We start from the raw sequence: 18148 nt of genomic DNA on the forward strand, positions 1-18148 counted from the left end.
AACAAGAAAAAAGAATCCAAAAAAAATGAAGATAGATTAAGATGCCTGTGGGACATGAAGCATAACAACATCTGTATCATAGGGATACCAGAAGGAGAAGAGAGAGATCAAGGAATTGAAAACCTACTTGAAGAAATAATGATGGAAAACTGACGACAAAAAGGGTGAAGGAAATAGACATACAACCCCAGGAACCTCAGAGAATCCCAAACAAGATGAACCCAAAGAGGCCCACAGCAAGACACATCATAATTAAAATGCCAGTGGTTAAATACAAAGAGAATCTTAAAAGCAGCAGGAGAAAAGCAGTTAGTTACGTACAAGGGAGCACCCATAAGACGGGCAGCTGATTTCTCAAAAGAAACTATGCAGGACAGAAGTGCTCCGCACAAAATATTTAAAGTGATGAAAACCCAGGACCTATAACCAAGATTACTTTACCCAGCAAAACTATCATTTAGAATCAAAGGGCAGATAAAGAGCTTCCCAGACAAGAAGAAGCTAAAGGAGTTCATCATCCACCAAGCCAGTATTACAGGAAATGTTGAAGGTACTTCTTTAAGAAGAAGAAAAGAATATGTATCAAGAATATGAATAAAGAATGGCCATAACTACATATCTATCAACAGGTACTTCAAATGAAAAAGAATTAAATGTTCCGATCAAAAGATAGAGTAGTTGAATGGATAAGAAAACAAGACCCTACATATGCTGCCTACAGAGACTTGATGAGATTAAAAGACACACACAGACTAAAAGGAAGGGAATAGAAAAAGATATTGGCTTGATGGACCTAGAGGGTATTGTGCTGAGTGAAGTAAGTCAGATAGAGGAAGATAAATGTCATATGATTGGACGTACATGTGGAATCTAAAGAGCAGAATAAACAAAAAAGCAGAAACTAACTTATAGATGCAGCGTACATTGTGAGGGTTACCAGATGGGAGGAGAGTTGGAGGGGTTGGTGAAAAAGGGCAAAGGGATTAAGAAGTACAAATGGATAGTTGCAAAGTAGTCATGGAGATAGAAAGTATAACGTAAGGAATATAGCCAGTAATATTGTAATAACTATGTATGGTGTCAGAAGGACACTAGGTTTGTGGGGTGATCAGTTTGTGAGTTATCACTATGTCATACACCTGAAACATATAATTTAGTGTGCCAACTATAACAAAAATAAAAAGTTATATTAAAAAAGTGGAGGAATTAACATAAAAGTTGTCAACTTTTATATCAAGTAAGGATATTTTTAAAACATTAAAAACAAAACTTTATAGTATTTTCTTGTTCATAAAAGGAAGAGCATTTAACAACAAAAAGTAGAGAGGCTCGTACCTTAAAATGAAAGGCTGGTGCTTTTAGTTTCAAGAGAAACTGGCTGTATTTTTCTTGTTTTCTAATTTCCCCACTAGCTTATTCAACTGCTTTGTGAAATGGCACTGGTGTGCTCTTTGACTATGGGAATGTGCTGCACCATATTTTAAAATTGGGATAAAATTCATATAACATAAAATTAACCATTTAAAATAGGCAGTTCAGTGTCATTTAGTACATTTAGAGTGTTAGGCAGCCATCACCTGTGTATAGTTTCAAAACATTTTCATCACCCCCAAAAGAAGACCACCATATCCCTTGAGGAGTCACTCCCTGTTCTCTTTTCCTTTCATCCTCTGGCAACCACTAGTTTGTTTTCAGTCCCTATGGATTTCCCTATTCTGAGCATTTCATATGGTTGGAATCAAACAATATGTTTGTTATCTTTTGATTGCTGGCTTCTTTTACTTAGTACATGTTGATTATATCTTGCTTGGAACCTGGTTTCCAGCATACCATATTACCCCCATTTCCCTTCTGCCACTCTGGCTACTCCTTCCTCTGTCCATCTCCAAAATGTTAGAGTTTCTTAGGGTTCTGCCCTCGACGTCATTCTCATGCTACAGATTCATCCTAGGTGTTCTGATTTGCTGCTGTGACTTTAATTATCAGTATATAGGTTACTCCCAAGTCTTTCTGTAAAGACTTATATGTCCCCCTATCTGGTGGGTATCTCCACTTGGAAATACTACAGGCACCTCACATTCAACATAGCCAGCACTGAATTTCAGGAGGCCTTCCCTGACTCCTTGTGTCTGAACTAAATTCTTTTCTCTAAACTACCAAAGAAGTTAGTACATAGTTTGTAGCCTATCATTTTATTAAATACCGTATTCTCATAGCCTGCTTACTTGTTTGTTTTTCTCCTTCCTTCCTTCCTTCCTTCCTTCCTTCCTTCCTTCCTCCCTCCCTCCCTTCCTTCCTTCCTTCCTTCCTCCCCTCCTTCCTTCCCTCCCCTCCCCCTTCCCTCCCTTCCTTCCTTCCTTCCTTCCTTCCTGTCTTCTTCCTGTCTTTTTTCTTTGCTTTCTTTTCTTTCTCTCTCTTTCTCTCTTTCTCAACCATTAGCTCACAGGATGCAAATTGTATTTTGCTTGTATCACAGATACAAGTTGTCTTGCTCACAGTTGTATCCCGAGTGCCTGATTTAGTGTCCAGCATATAGAAGACAGTAAATATTTGTTCAATGAATATATGAAGGTAGCACACTAATGATTAGCATGTGTAACATGTGGCAAAATACTTGTAACATAAGGTAGTTGTTTTTTTTTAAATATAGAGAATTGTCTAACCTGACAATATGTATTTTCACATTTCAGGAACATTTAGATAGCACTCATGGTTCAGTCCATTCCTTAGATGCAGATTTACTGTTGCCATCTGGAGATCCATTCAGTAAATCGGACAATGACATGTTTAAAGATGGACTCAGGAGAGCACAGTCTACAGACAGCTTGGGGACCTCAGGCTCACTGCAATCCAAAGCTTTAGGCTATAACTACAAAGCAAAATCTGCTGGGAACCTGGATGAATCAGATTTTGGACCATTGGTAGGAGCAGATTCGGTGTCTGAAAACTTCGATACTGCCTCCCTTGGGTCACTGCAAATGCCAAGTGGGTTTATGTTAACCAAAGATCAGGAAAGAGCAATCAAGGCGATGACACCAGAACAAGAAGAGACGGCGTCCCTCCTTTCCAGTGTCACCCAGGGTGTGGAAAGTGCTTATGTGTCCCCCAGTGGTTACCGCTTAGTCAGTGAGACAGAATGGAATCTCCTTCAGAAAGAGGTGAGTTATCTTTTTTCCTACTGTTCACTTTGAGCGATACTGGGTAGCTCTGAGATTTATTGTTCATTCAGTAGATAATTCCTGAAGTCAATACATGCACATGTTGCCAGCAGGTGGATATTAATCCATATTGTATGTCTCTTATCATAGTCTGCTTTGGCTGTTCTAGGTGATTATGAAGGATAATAGAGCTAGCTAGCTAATAGCATTGAGTGTGAACTTCACCTGAAGTCACACCTCTGAAGTTGGAGCATTCTGTCTGAATAGCATAGCTAAATTTGTTAGAATAGCCTGAATTTGGTTTGCGTTGCAGTTTCTGTAATCTCAGTGTATTCTAAGATTTCAATTTTTTCATCTTTCTTTGAGATATAAAGTAAAACGCTTGTCAGCAGTTGATGCTGAGAGTGAGTTGGGGGGGGCGCGGTGTTGAAAAATACAGGAGAGAAAAGAAGGCAACCTTTAATGAGGTTAATTTATCTCCTAGTAGTATTTGCGAATTCAGAAGTAAGATTAGGAGATAAAAAATACATATACTTGCATAGTGCTTTGTAGATTACAAAGCCTTTTCACATACCTCATCTCTTGAAGCTTCTTGATACTAATGAGGCTGTCAGGATATGATTGTCCCCAATTTACAGATGAGGAAACTAGCTTAAAAGGTCGAATGAGTTGCTTAAGTTTCCCCTTTGACTTAGCAGCAAAACCTGGTTAGAATCCAGGTTTTCTGGTTTCCAGGGCTTTCCTTTCCTTAGGGTTACTTCTTGTTAAAGGAGCTGTCGATCACTAAGTGGAACAGTTTATTAATCTAAGAAGCCATGCAAAACATATGTGAGAAAGTGCTTTTTAATAATTTCATACCTACATTGTAATTGGAGCAGGTGAAATGGTAATTGGCCCATCCCCTTCTTTGGTTGGGTTTAAATTGTGAGTGCCACAGTGTAGTACCTTTTGCTTGCTTTATGTTTTCCTCAAATGTATTTTGTGGCCCTTAGCTTCTTGGTGGTAGTTGTGTCTCTTGTTTTTCTATCATACTCATATTGGTGCTTATGACTTTTTAGAATCCAACCCTATATTGTAACTTCTTGCCATAAGTCCCTATGACATATTTATTCCATGTTCTACTTTGAATAACATAGATAAGACCGTGCATGTGTTCCTCAAGTATGTGATGTAGAATTACTTTGTTCTGCCTGATAAGATGTAATTTTGGTGCCCTTTAGGTACATAATGCTGGAAATAAACTTGGTAGACGTTGTGATATGTGTTCTAATTATGAAAAACAGTTACAAGGAATTCAGATTCAGGAGTCTGAAACAAGAGACCAGGTGAGTTTCTTTTGGTATGCCAAATTGGTGAGCTGTTGTAGTTTTCACTGGGGGTGCAGAATTGCTTTTTTTTTTTTTTCCCCTCCCATTTGCTTTATGAAATATATCCATCTTGTTAAATGTGAAATAATCTGGTACATGTAATGTCAGTTACATTTCTAGTGGGTGCACACTGGAACCTCCGCTTTTGTGTATCTTTGCTTCATTAGTTTGTCTAACACTACACAGGTTTGCTTAGCTCTTTCAGGAGCACTGGTACATCTTCCCTCCCAACCTGCCTCTTCTGCCCAAGGCCTAAAAGTGAAATTGTCATGACTGTATACATATGGAAAGTGCTTTATGATATGGAGATTTAGGGAAATAAGAGATTGACTATTGCCTCTAATGGAATAAAAGCTTAATTGAATGTTATATTAATCAGTATTTGAAATCTTCATTGCTTATTGCCTACTTCTTGCCATGAATTTGTTCAGTTGATTAAGGTTAATTTACAGGATCACAGAAATTAAGATTAGGTAGATCTGGTATGCTGAAATTGATTGGTACCTTTCTAGATAAAATGCCTAATGGTGTTTTTGTTTGTTTGTTTTTTTCAATTTAGGAAATGTAGAATTTCATGAGAATAGGCTTGTGAAAATTATATGTAAGGAAAAAATATTTTTTTCTTCTCTTTCCAAATTGTTCTTTGTTATGAAGATTGTTTCTTTAGTCTTCAAAATAAGTTTAAACTGATTAGAATGATGGTTTAATATTTTCAAATGCCATTGGCAATGATTTCCTGCATGTATGCTTTTTTCATAGATGGTTCAATAGTAAATTTCTAAAGCTACTTGTGAAACTAATATAGTTGACCTCTATATATAGTTGATAGTGTGGCGTTGAAATGGACTATCTTGGATCTATAGTCATTTCAGGAGACAATTTACCAATGCTTCATCTGTTTTTGACATTTTGCTGAATCCTAGGTATTCACATACAGATAGAACACAGTATTGCCCATAAGGAGATTTTGATGTTGCCAGTCAAGCCATCAGTTCAATATAGTTTGTCCTTGAGATGTGCACATACAACTGGAGGAGGAGCAGAGGCATTCAACTTATTTTAGGCTCAGTTGAGTAACCTTGTGGGTAACACTTGAACTAAGTTTGTTTTAAAGCTGGAATGAAAAAATTAGGAAATGAAGTGGGGAAAGGGTGTTCAAGGGGAGGAAAAATGTACAAAGGAATAGAGTTATGAAGGAAAATGATGTCTTTTAGGAAGTCTGAATAGTTCCTGTGGCTGGGCATAGGGTGTGTGTGTGTTACAAAATAATGGGAGAGGAAGCTACAGAGGAAAGGCCATGATGAAATCATTGAGGGAGGGATGATGATCGAAGGGTTCTAAATTTTACACCTGAAGAATTTGGGAGGTATTTTAAGTTAGGGAATAGTAATGTGATTTGACTCTTTGTTTTAGAAGAAAATATATCTTAGTATGGATTGTAGATTGGAGGCAGAGGGTAGACAAGGAGCCAGTGTTCTAGGTTGGAGGGCCCAGGAGGAAAAGCAGGTATTTTAAAATGAGATAATGTAGGTGAAGAATGATTTGTTAGCTGTAAAGCACAGTACAGTCACTGAATTGGGTCATTCATCTCGCTTTTTTTTCCTGAATTGACAATCTATGATGTTTTTCAGGGAAAGAAAGAAAATGTTCGATATTTTAAAAGATTTATGGAGTTATGGATTATTTTCAATTTATAAAAGAATTCTGGTACTTTCTTCTGATTGACCTTTAAAATTGCATAGGTAAAAAAACTACAGGTGATGCTAAGACAAGCAAATGACCAATTAGAGAAGACAATGAAAGATAAACAGGAACTAGAAGACTTCATAAAGCAGAGCACTGAAGATTCAAGTCATCAGGTAAATGAGGGTTTTAGAGTATGACCCATAAGAGATGACTGGGTTCTTTAAACAAAAAAAAACACCTGAAAACAGTAATATTTTTCTTTCTTGACTTAAAGATTTCGCAGTCCTTTTTTCCCTCTTGTGGTTTTTCTCAGGTATCTGTTTTACATATTATGAAAAATAACGTTTGAGATAACTGGCTAATGAATACCAGGAGGCTCTATTATTTTCCCTTTGTTTTTTTTCTGCTGCATAACAAACTTGCTGACAAGAAAGATATTATCTTCTTTTTGACTTTTTAAAAGTATAGCAGTCATAGTAAAAAGCTAGACATACCAGGAGATCAAGTAATATAATATTAGACATACCACCATCAAGATCAAGTAACATAATATTAGCCAGTACCCCAGAAGCCTTCACTTTCCCCTCTACTTACTACCCCTTTCTCAGAGGTAACCACTTTCCTAACTTCTAACACCATTAGATTAGCTTTGTCTGGTTTTTTTTTTTTAATCTTAACAAATGAATCATACAGTTTATATTCGTGTGTATTTTAATTCAATTTGCGGGATTCCTCCTTACGATGCATGTAATAGTAATTTGTTCATTTTCATTATTACGTAGCTGTACCATTGTATGGATATATCACAATATACATTACAGTGAGTGGGTTCTTATCCAGTTCTGGAATATTATGAATAATTCTACTTTGAAATTTCTGAATAGGGCTTGTTGCACATGTTTCTGCTGGGTATATGCCTAGGTGTGAAATGCTTGGGTCAGAATGTTGAAAATGTGTGTCAACTTTAGTAGATAATAATGCCAGTTTTTCAGCATGGTTGTATAGAGTTATACACCCATCAGCAATGTGTGAGAATTCCTGTGAGTCCATAGTCTTGACAAACTTTGTTTTGTTAGTTATTTTAATTATAGCCATTTTGGTGAGTGTGTAATGGTATTTTACTATGGCTTTGTTTGCATTTCTCTGATGACCATTGAGGTTATGTAGCATATTTCATGTTTATTGACTATTGGGATATCATTTGTGTGTGTATGTGTGAAAGATTCCTTATCACATTCTTATGCTCATTTTTCTGTTGGGTGTGTTTTATTTTTAAATTTTTTTGGTTATTTGCTTTTCTGATTTTTTAGTTCTTTATATAATTTAATTCTATATAGAATTTCTATTAGTGACTTTAGTGATTTGTGTTGCAAATGTCTTCTACTCAGTATCTTATTTGTATTATTTTAGTGGTGTCTTTTGATGAATAGTAGTTCTTAATCTTAATGTAGTCAAATGTATTGATCTTTTCTTTATGACTAGTGGTTTTTGTTCCAATTTTTAAAAGAATGTTTTTTTACCCTGGTGTTATGAAGATATTTTCATATATTTTGTAGAAGCTTTATTTTTATAGCCACTCACATTTATATGTAAAATCCACCTAGAACAGACTTTTATGTATATACTGTAGATAAGGGTAAACTTTTATTTTTTATGTGGTTATCCAGTTTTTATATAATTTAGCAAAAACATTATCTTTTCCCTACTGCTCTGCAGAGTAATATTTGCCATCTAACAAGTAAATGTACATGTGTGGGTCAGTTTTGGAACTCTGTTCTGTTAGATTGGTCTATTTGTCTATTTTGTGCCAAATTCTATGCTGTAATTTAATAAAATCTTCATTTGGTTCTTTTGTATAGTTTTATGTTTCTTCTGAGAACTGTGTTTTCATTCATTTCAGAATACCTTTACCTCATGCAGCATAGTTACCCTAGTTATTTTAATGTTTTTGATAATTCCAACTGAGGCCATATGGGGTTGGCTTGTCGATTTTCTTTCCTCTTGAGAATTGGTCACATTTTCCTGATTCTATGTCGGGTACTTTTAGATTGTATCTTGGGAATTATGAGTATTTTATTATGAAACTTTGGGTTCTGTTCATCTGATTAGATTCACTTCACAAGTTCTGTCTTGCCTTCTGTGAGTGGTAGTTCTAACGTCAGTTCATTTTTAAAGGCTTTGCAATGCTGCTTTGGATCTGTCCATGTATATAGCTCAAGGGTGAGTGTGGGACTTGTGCTGGTTTATACAAAAAATTAGGAGATCCTTTCTCTAGCTCTCTTCTCTCTGAGATTACCTTTGCTGTTCAGCTCACAGGGACCTTGTCCTGGTCTTGTGATCAGAAAGACAGTTTTGTCTCTTGTGCTGCTGCTGCCTTTGCAGCTTTAACTTAGGCAACCCTCGGATTAATGCTGGCAAGAAAGTGGGGAAAAAACCCCAAATAAATAGTAAATTCACTTCTGTAAGAATTGCTTCTTCCCATTTTGACTTTCCTTCCTATACTGTCTGCTTTTGGTTATTTTTTAAGAGTCCTTAGGTAGTTGCTTTTTGTATTATATCCAGAGTTTTTAGATATAATCAGGGGAGAGAAAGACTGTAGTGGGCTTAAGTCCATTTTGGACAGCACCAGAAGTCTCCATACTCTCTTATTTTTGTGTATCAGACATATCTTTTTCTTGCCACCTTCATTCAAGAAGGACACTTTTGCCAGCTATAAAATTCTGAGCTTTATTTTCTTTCAGCACTTTGAAGGTATAATTTCATTGCTTCTGGCTTCCATGTTTCTGATGAGAAGTGAGCTTATCAGTCTTATTGTTGCTCCTTTGAAGGTAAAATGTTATTGTTTTCCTATTTTAAAGATGTTCCACAGGGTTTCTTGGACCTCTGTATTGATGTCTTGTATCATAAGTGGGATATCTTCAGACATTAGGTCCCTTCGAAACACTTGTTTTTGTTGAGATACACATACAGTAAAGTGTACAAATTTCAAGCATACAACTGGTGAATTTTAACATGAGAAAATTTTTACCAGGGAAATCATCACCTGGATCAAGATACAGAACATTTCTAATACACTCATGCTCTTCCCTAATAAAATACCCCACTTGCATACATATAGGTAGAGCGAGAAGTCTGACTTTTAAGTACTGTGTTTTAATATTACTTGTTCTTGAACTTCATATAAATGGAATAATATAGTATGGAGCCTTTTGCCTCTGGTTTAATTGATCATTTTGTCTGTGAGACTCATCCATATTGTTCTGTGCATCAGTAGTTACATTTTAATGCTGTGTGTATCCTATTCAATGGATAATATACCATAATTTATTCTACAGTCAAGGGATACTTGGGTTGTTTCTGCATTTTGGCTATTCTGAATGAATAATACACTTTCTAACATCCTTGTGCATGTCTTTTAGTAGACATGTAGATGCATTTCTCTTCAGTATATCTGGGAGTGATATTATGGAGTTTTGTGGAGGCTTATTTTTACCTCTACTAGCTCTTTTCCGTTGGCCATTATTTCTTAAAATATTTATATAGGTTAGACCTTTACATTTCTCTCTACATGGCTTTTTTAACCTTTCCTGTATTTTCCATTTTTTGTCTTTGTTTATTTTCTTCTGATGTGTGTTCTAGTTCACTGATTTTGTCTTCAGATGAAGCTAATCTGTTGAACTCATACATTGAATTTTTAATTTAGGTAACTGAAAAATTTCAGTTTATTATTTCCATTTGGTTATTTTGCATTGTTTGCAGTTCTCTGGAAAATTTTGTCTTTTAAAGCTCAGAACAGATCAAGTCTAGTTATTTTAAAGTCTGCCTGTAATAATTCGCATATCTGGATTCATTGTAGATCTGTTTCTATTATCTGTTTTGTTTTTATCATTTCCTTTTGTTTTTTATCATATCATTCTTGTGCATTTTTACTGGAGTGCTGAGCATTGTGTGTGAAAAATTTTTGAAATAATATAAAGCCATTTTCCTTATAAGAGACAAGTAACTAGTGGTACTAACAATCTAACAACACCTTAATCTAGTTATAAGAATTGAGGTTATATGAAACTGTGAAGGTTGAATTATTTTAAATTCTTCTTTTACCCTTGGGTGTGACCCTTTGGGGACCCAATCTAAAGTGCAGGGTATTTACCAGGGGTCCCCCTTTGCATAGTGGATCTTGGACTCTTAACTTTTGTCACCGTATCCTGGGGCCCTCAGACACTCTGCTCAGTTTCTTAGTTTCACGTCTGTTTCTTTTGGAATTGGCATATCCTTCTAGAGAAGAACTTTTCCAGATGTTGCATTCAACTCGAATGTCCTCATTCCGGTCCTTAGCTCTGTGATTCCTTTTGCCTTGTGGTCTCCAGTGCTTTCCAGTAAATGTCTTTCATATTTTTGTCTTGCTTTCTTAATTCTCACTAGAAAAGTTGGTTTACATTGTCAGATTCATTACTACTAGAAGCAGAATTCTGACAATTTTTTAAATGTCTAAACAAATTTATTTTGATTTAGTTTATAATTCTTATGTATGAGTCATCAACTTTTGCATAAACCCTTCCTACGGAATGTTAAAATGAATTTAAGGGAGTTTGGAGTTCAATGATGTTAATCATGTGTTTATTGCTCTTAGTAAGCTATTTTAGAAGATTGCAGCTGTTCAGAAATGATTCGTTTATTCTTTAAACTGTATGCTTTTTTTGTGTGGACAGAGTTTCAAATTTTTATTGATTTTTTAATCAGTGGATTAATGTCTCTATCTATAGACCCATCTAGTACTGTTTGTTTATGTACAACAGCACTTAATGCTGAGGACTTTTGGTACTGTTTTGTATTATCTGAAAGGCTGAGGTTTTGTACACAGCAGTTGTACACATATCTGTTGAATGAGTGAGAAGTGGGTTATGAAACATCAGTTCTGGACATTAACTAAGTAGGAGATGGAAGTGTTAGTTTCAGAATAAGCAGTTTCCTAATTGTATTATTTTCTGTGTGTGCATTTTTTTTTTTAAGATCTCTGCACTCGTCCTAAGAGCCCAAGCATCTGAGATCTTACTTGAAGAATTACAACAGGGGTTTTCCCAAGCAAAGAGGGACATTCAGGAACAGATGGTAAGTTGTTAAAATGTTAGCTATGTTAAATATAGTCCTTTTGGTTCTATCCTGAAATCATTTTGATGTGACTCTTCCTCCCAAGCCAAAGTTGTTACTGTATGTTCTCCAGGGCCTGTAGAAAATGGATAAGATGTTGTAGACATAATTACTATGTAAAGACATTATGATGTAAAGACATTATTCTTTTTTCAGTCTACTTCCTGATCCCCCCAAATTCTGACCTTTAACTTAATTTGTTTCTTTGATTTGGGAAACCTAAACAGAATAAACTATGGACCAACATTTGATTTTCAGTTCAAAATCCAAGCTAAAAATTGAAATCTCTCAAAGCCCTAGCAATTGCAGCTTGTGAACAGTTGTGCTTTTCCTGGACGGCTAATTTATTTCCAGTGACTTCATTAATTGCACATGAGTTATGATAAAAAATATACCATACTGCTGTGTTACTGGGAACTTTGAGAAGGCCATTGGTTTTGAGAGGGATAGGGGCAGAAAGCTTCTTGAAAAGAGCTGGCTAGAACCTCTGCAAAATAGTTCCCCAGATTTGGGTCTTCCTCCTTGGCAGACTGACTCCATTTGCCTTATTCTCCTTTTCTCAAAGCTGGGACCCCGCATCTGATGACCCTTTGTAAATTATAGCAGACTTGGCCCTGCTGGCCAACTAAAGAATAGCTTCTTGTCCAGCTCTTCCAGGGATGACTCCTTCCTCCCCGAAAAAAGCCGCAGGTCAGATGGTAATGGTTTGGTTTTGATTGGTGTTGGGTCAGTGTCTGAATGGTCTTTTAGCCGATCCCTAAATTCTAGCACTGGTCTGTTGGGAAGTACCTCATCCTAATCATTGACCAGAGAAAGTTTCATGTGTTTTCATTAATTAGACATATGAAATAATAATCGTTGATCTAAAAATCACTATTAAATGCTGATGAGTTTTATAGTGTTCACCTCCTTACACTCTCTGTCCCCTCATCTTTTTTCTTATTGTCTTTTAAACCCATCTGCTTTTGCCAACATTTTACAAGTTGATTCCACTTAAAATAACTGCATTGCAGGTGATATTGAAGATTTGTTGAAATTAAGGTTGAGGTTCTGTGAACTCTTTAATACCTTACCATTTCCTCGAAATTACCTTATGCTATGAAAGAAAAAGAAACTCAGTTTCTTATACTGCTTCAGAGAAAAGTAGCTATAGTAGTGGTTGAGATCTTAATATTTCTCCGTAATTTTTTTTGTCTTTATTGAAATATAATAGACAATTAGTTGCTTATATTTTCATTGAACAATTCAATGATTTTTTTTTCAATTATAGTTGGCATACAATAATATACCAGTTTCAGTTGTATAACATAGTGATCAGAGATCCATATAACTCGCAAAGTGATCACCTCACTAAATCTAGTACCACTCTTTTCTCTTACATATTTATTCTAACAGTATTAACCATCTTCCCCATGCTATACTCTACATCTCCATGTCTATTCTTCAACTATCCATTTGTACCTCTTACTCTCTTTGTCCTTTTTTTGGTCTCCCTCAGCCCCCTTCCCATCTAGTATCCCTCTAAATATTCTCTGTATCTATGAGTTTATTTCCATTTTTTTGTTGTTGTTGACTTTGTTCTTTAGATTCCACATGTACATGAAATCATGCAATATTTGTCTTTCACTATCCGACCCATTTCATTCAGCACAATACCCTTTAGGTTCAAGGCAATATCTTTTCCACCTCCTTCCTTGTCGTCTGTGTGTCTTTTAATCTGAAGTGAGTCTCTTATAGGCAGCATATGTAGGGGTCTTGTTTTCTTATTCATTCAGCCTCCCTGTCTTTCAATTGGAGCACCATGTTCTTTTCCATTGAAGTACTTGTTGCTAAGAATTTAGTTATTATCATTCATTATTCCTGTTTTTGATACATGTTTTTTCTTCTTAAAGAAGTCCCTCCAACATTTCCTGTAATACTGGCTTGGTGTAGATAAATTCCTTTAGCTTTTTTTTTTGTCTGAAAAGCTCTTTATCTGTCTTTCAACTCTAAATGATAGCTTTGCTGGATAAAGTACTCTTGGTTTTAGGTCCTGGGTTTTTATCATGTCGAATATTTTATGTCAAGCCCTTCTGTCCTGCATATTTTCTTTTGAGAAATCAGATGCCAGTCTTATGTGTGCTCCCTTGTAGGTAACCACCTGCTTTTCTCTTGCTTTTAAGATCCTCTCTTTGTATTTAACCACTAGCATTTTAATTATGATGTGTCTTGGTGTGATCCTCTTTGGGTTCCTGGTTTTTGGGATTCTCTGAGCTTCCTTGGGTTTTATGACTGTTTCCTTTGCCAGGTTGGGAAGTTTTTCATCATTATTTCTTCAACTAGCTCTTCAACATCTTGTTTTCCTTCATGTACCCCTATGACATGGATGTTTTGACCTTTATTAGTGTCCCATAGGCTCCTTAAATTACTATTATAGTCTTGGCTTTTCCTTTCTTGCCATTCTGATGGAGTGTCCTTGCCTTCCTCATCCTTTATATTGGTGGTTCGATCCTCTTCTTTATCCACTCTGTTTATTCCCTCTAATATACTTTTCATCTCAGATAATGTTCTTCATTTCTGACCGGTTCCCTTTTATAATTTCCATTTCCATTTTTGTTTTTTATCTCTTCATTGAAGTTGTCTCAGAATTCATCTACACTTCCCATAAGTTCATTGAGCATCTTTATAACCAGTGTTTTGAACTCTTTTCTGCATCTGTTAGATTGCTTGACTCCATTACTTTTAGATCTCTGTTCTATTCTCTCATATGGTTTCTGCTTCTTTGTCTTCTCATTTTGGCTGCCTTTCTGTGTCTGTTTCTATGTACTAAGCAAAGCTCCTAAGTCTCCTAGTCTTATTAGTGCGGTTTTGTGAAGTAGGTGCCCCGTGGCACAGTTCTGAGAGGGATTTAGCTGCAGGCCAAATTTAGCCCAAGTCTCTGCTCCTCCAGGGCTATCTGTTAAGATTCAGGAAGCAATCCATGGATGCTGTGCTTATAGTTGCCTCAAAAGGCCACACCAAAAACCAAGGTCAGCTGCCACCAGTGTGAGTCTAGGTGTAGCTCAGCAAGGAGCACCTGACTAGTGGAGGACACACCTGGATGTAACTTGCTAGGGGCTGCGAGTTGGGGGAGGTGGAGTTTCAGGGAAACCTCTGGGCAGAGTGACCTCTGTTATCCAGATTGATGACCTCTCGGCTATGGCAGCGTGCTGTTTCCGCGCATTGGGAGGGTGAAGGGCTAAATAGGGAACAAGGCATACCGCCTGTACTAATGTGCAGAGCGAGTCTCACCTTGGCCTTCACTCCAGCAACTCAGTGTCCCCCTGTAAGTCCCTGGTGCCCCCTGCACAGCTGAACCAGCACTGGTTCTCAGGGCGAGCATGTCCCTCGCTGTGAAAGTCCGCTCACGGACATGGCCCCTTTAAGAGGCATCTGCCGCTGCTCCCTAACTTTTTGTTTTGAGAAATGTCAACCTTAATAGACAAGTTTATAGAATGAACACTTATAAAATCTTTATTTAGATTTACCAGTCATTATTTTGCTACAATTTTTTAATACTTGCAGTTGTTTCTCAGTCTCTTCCTCTTTCATATGTATGTGTATTATATATGTATACATTTTTTTCTGGACAATTTGGAATTAGGTTGTAGACATCCTACATTTTTAAATATTTTTGTGTGTATTTACTAAGAACAAAAAAGTTGTTCTACCTAACCATAATACTCTTACTATGATTGACCCTTGAACTGTGTGGGGTTTAGGGGCACTGACTCCAGCACAGTCGAAAATCCACATATAATTTTTGAATCCCCAAAAACTTATGTTGGCCGGAAGCCTTACCAATAATGTAAACAGCTCATTAACACATATTTTATATATGTATTATATACTGTATTCTTACAATTAATTAAGTTAAAGAAAAACGTTATTAAGAAAATCATAAGAGAGAATACATTTACAGTACTGCATGTATTTTTTGAAAAAAATCTACACATAAGCGGACCTTCACAGTTCAGACCTGTGTTGTTCAAGAATCAACTGTATATCGTTAAAATGTAACCATTGTCCCAAAGTCTTTGTTTTTTTGTGGTGGTTTTAATGTTTTATTTTAATTTTTTTGATCGAGGAACCAATCAAGGATCACAGATTGTATTTTGTTGTTATGTCACTTTATTCTCCTTTAATCTACAACAGTCACCCACTTTTCTTTTATTAGCTTTTATGACAGTAGTTTTTAAGAGTCCAGACCAGTTGCCTTGTAGAATGCATTTGTCTGATTAGATTCAGGTTAGACACTTTGGCAAGAATACTCATAGATGAAATGATTCATTGGGAAGTTTATAACATCAAGATGCATGTTATCATGGGTGGTTCCATTATTGGTGATGTTAAATTTGATCACTTGTTTAAGGCGGGGACAAAATAATTTCAGAATTACTACATTAATACTGCTAACCTACTAAGTGAACAGCAAACCTACTAAGTGAAGTTCAACATTTTTTTGTAGTTCTTTTTGCCCTTAGAATGTATTCCAGTCAAGTGTTTTCAGTCTGGGTATTGTATTCAAATGTTACTTGAATTGTTTTTTCTCTCTGTGGTTGTATTACCAATTTGATTTATGGTTAGCTCCATTTGTTTCTGCTTGTTTTACATTTTTGGATTTTTCCTTTTTTGATTTACTTTCTGTTTTGAACATGCAACATGGTTATAATTCAAAACTATAAAAATGTATAAGTACTCAGAAGTTTCAGTTCCATTCTCTGTCCCTTTCACCTTGTTCTCATCCACTCCCATATATAATTGTTTAAATTTATTTTTTGTTTTATTTGTTTTTCTCTTTACAAAATTAGCAAATATATACATGTTCTTTTTTCCCTTTCATATCCAAATGGTAATGGGATGCTAATATTTTGGTGTAAATGTGTTGAAAGTGAGCACAAAGCAACTGATTCTGGTTTGAAAATAAATAGGAGCCAGTGTAATTAATCAAAGTTTGTGCATGACCCTGCCTTCCTCCCTGCCAGCAGCCTATTTGTCCTTTAGCATAGAGTAATCACCTTCTCTGGGAAACGTTCTTTAATGCTCTCCCCTAATTAGGTGTACATATTCCTTTGTCCTTTTGCCCCTTCTGTACCTGTTCTGTCATACTACTTTTAGTACAGTTGGGTAATTTTTGGTTTGTCTTTCCCTCTATTGCACCATGAGCTTCTCCAGGGCAGTCTGTCTTTTATTCTCCATGGGCATCAAAATGCTTAGCATAGAGTTCCTACTAAATAAATATTGGATGAGCGAGTAATCTACATTTATGTATATGTTTAAGTTAAATGACTTAGTATGAAAACTTAGCAGCAAAAATTAAATACTTTTATAGGATTATATTCAAATCAGCTGAATTAACTTTTATATTGATACAAAATCATATGAAGTTTTAAAAATTGTTTTATACATCAGAAAGCAGAAGTATGAGCCTGTCTCATTTTAAGAGTAAACATATGTCCTCTTGATTTTGTCTAATATTGGGGGTTCTTAGGCCATTCACAGTGAACCAGAGCTTGAACTTATGTATATGTAATGAAAGATGAAGACACTGCTTTTTGTTTCTCCCTACTTCCTTTTGAATGCATGCTGTGAGGAAATAGGAGTTGTCCTGGCATACATGGTACCCAATCTTTTTGGCACCAAGGACTGCTGTTCCTATGAGAATCTAATGCCTGATGATCTGAAGTGGAGCTGAGGCGGTAATGCTAGCGCTGGGGAGCAGCTGCAAATACAGATGGATCTTTGTTCGCCCACCATTCCCTGCTGTGTGGCCCAGTTCCTAACAGGCCTGGACCAGTACTGGTCCGTGGCCCAGGGGTTGGGGACCCCTGCTCTATGTGATATAAATCTTGATTTTGTCAGCCACTTTCGTGGAGCTAGAGATACTGGTCCTCCTATAGTTTAGGAATGTGGGAGAAGAGATCATTACTTTTAAGGCTTTGGTAGAAACAGTGAAGAATGACCTCATAACTTGCTTTGTTGCCTGCCCCCTTTAATGTATGTAAAGGCTGCAAGTTAAAAAATCTCTGGGCTGCTATTTGTAAGTCTTACAGTGCTTTATTATGTACCCTCCATCTTCAGTCCTCATTTGGTTTGGCTTTGTTTTTCTCTGGTGCAGCTATCAGCAGATAGGATTTACCTTTCTAGCTGTGATGACTATCTGTTTCTATTTTAGGCAGTGCTGATGCAGTCACGGGAACAGGTTTCAGAAGAGCTGGTGAGGTTACAGAAAGATAATGACAGTCTTCAGGGAAAGCATAGCTTGCATGTGTCATTACAGCAAGCAGAAGACTTCATTCTCCCAGACTCTATAGAGGTAACTTGTTTTACACATAATCAAAAATGTAAACAATACATTTTCTGAAATAGCTATAAGTTCTTTTTTTATAACAGACTTTATTGAGAGCTAACTGACATACCAAATAATTTACTTAAAGTGTACAATTCATTGTTTTTTAATATAGTCTCAGATGTGTAGCCATCACCACAATCAGTTTTAGAACATTTTCATCACGTCAAAAAGAAACTCCTTACCATTTATATCTTTTCCCCCACAACCTTAAACAACTACTAATGCACTTACTATTTATAGATGGCCCTTTTCTGGACTCCCACATGAATGGAATCATACAATTTGTGTTCTTTTGTGTCTGGTTTCTTTCATGTAGCATACTGTTTTCAAGGTTCATCCACACTGTAGCATGTATTAGTCTGTCATTCCTCTTTATGGCTGAATAATGCTCCTCTGTATGGATATTTTACTTACCCATT

The 18148-nt window shown here is 36.2% G+C and overlaps 1 protein-coding gene across 3 annotated transcripts in view; it reads left to right on the forward strand.

The window, feature by feature from the left end:
• Nucleotides 1–18148, forward strand: part of RABEP1 (rabaptin, RAB GTPase binding effector protein 1) — a 92591-nt gene that overhangs the window by 63462 nt on the left and 10981 nt on the right. For 2 of the 3 annotated variants that reach the window (XM_039869676.1, XM_039869674.1), the window contains 5 exons: nt 2691–3158; nt 4379–4483; nt 6268–6384; nt 11222–11320; nt 17553–17693. In XM_039869676.1, coding sequence (XP_039725610.1) covers nt 2691–3158; nt 4379–4483; nt 6268–6384; nt 11222–11320; nt 17553–17693 — 930 coding nt within the window. The remainder of the gene's footprint in view (nt 1–2690; nt 3159–4378; nt 4484–6267; nt 6385–11221; nt 11321–17552; nt 17694–18148) is intronic. The other variant, XM_039869675.1, reaches the window with a different exon arrangement.

The sequence above is a fragment of the Pteropus medius genome, unplaced genomic scaffold (assembly GCF_902729225.1).
Source record: "Pteropus medius unplaced genomic scaffold, Ma_sr-lr_union100, whole genome shotgun sequence".
Lineage (NCBI taxonomy): Eukaryota > Metazoa > Chordata > Mammalia > Chiroptera > Pteropodidae > Pteropus > Pteropus medius.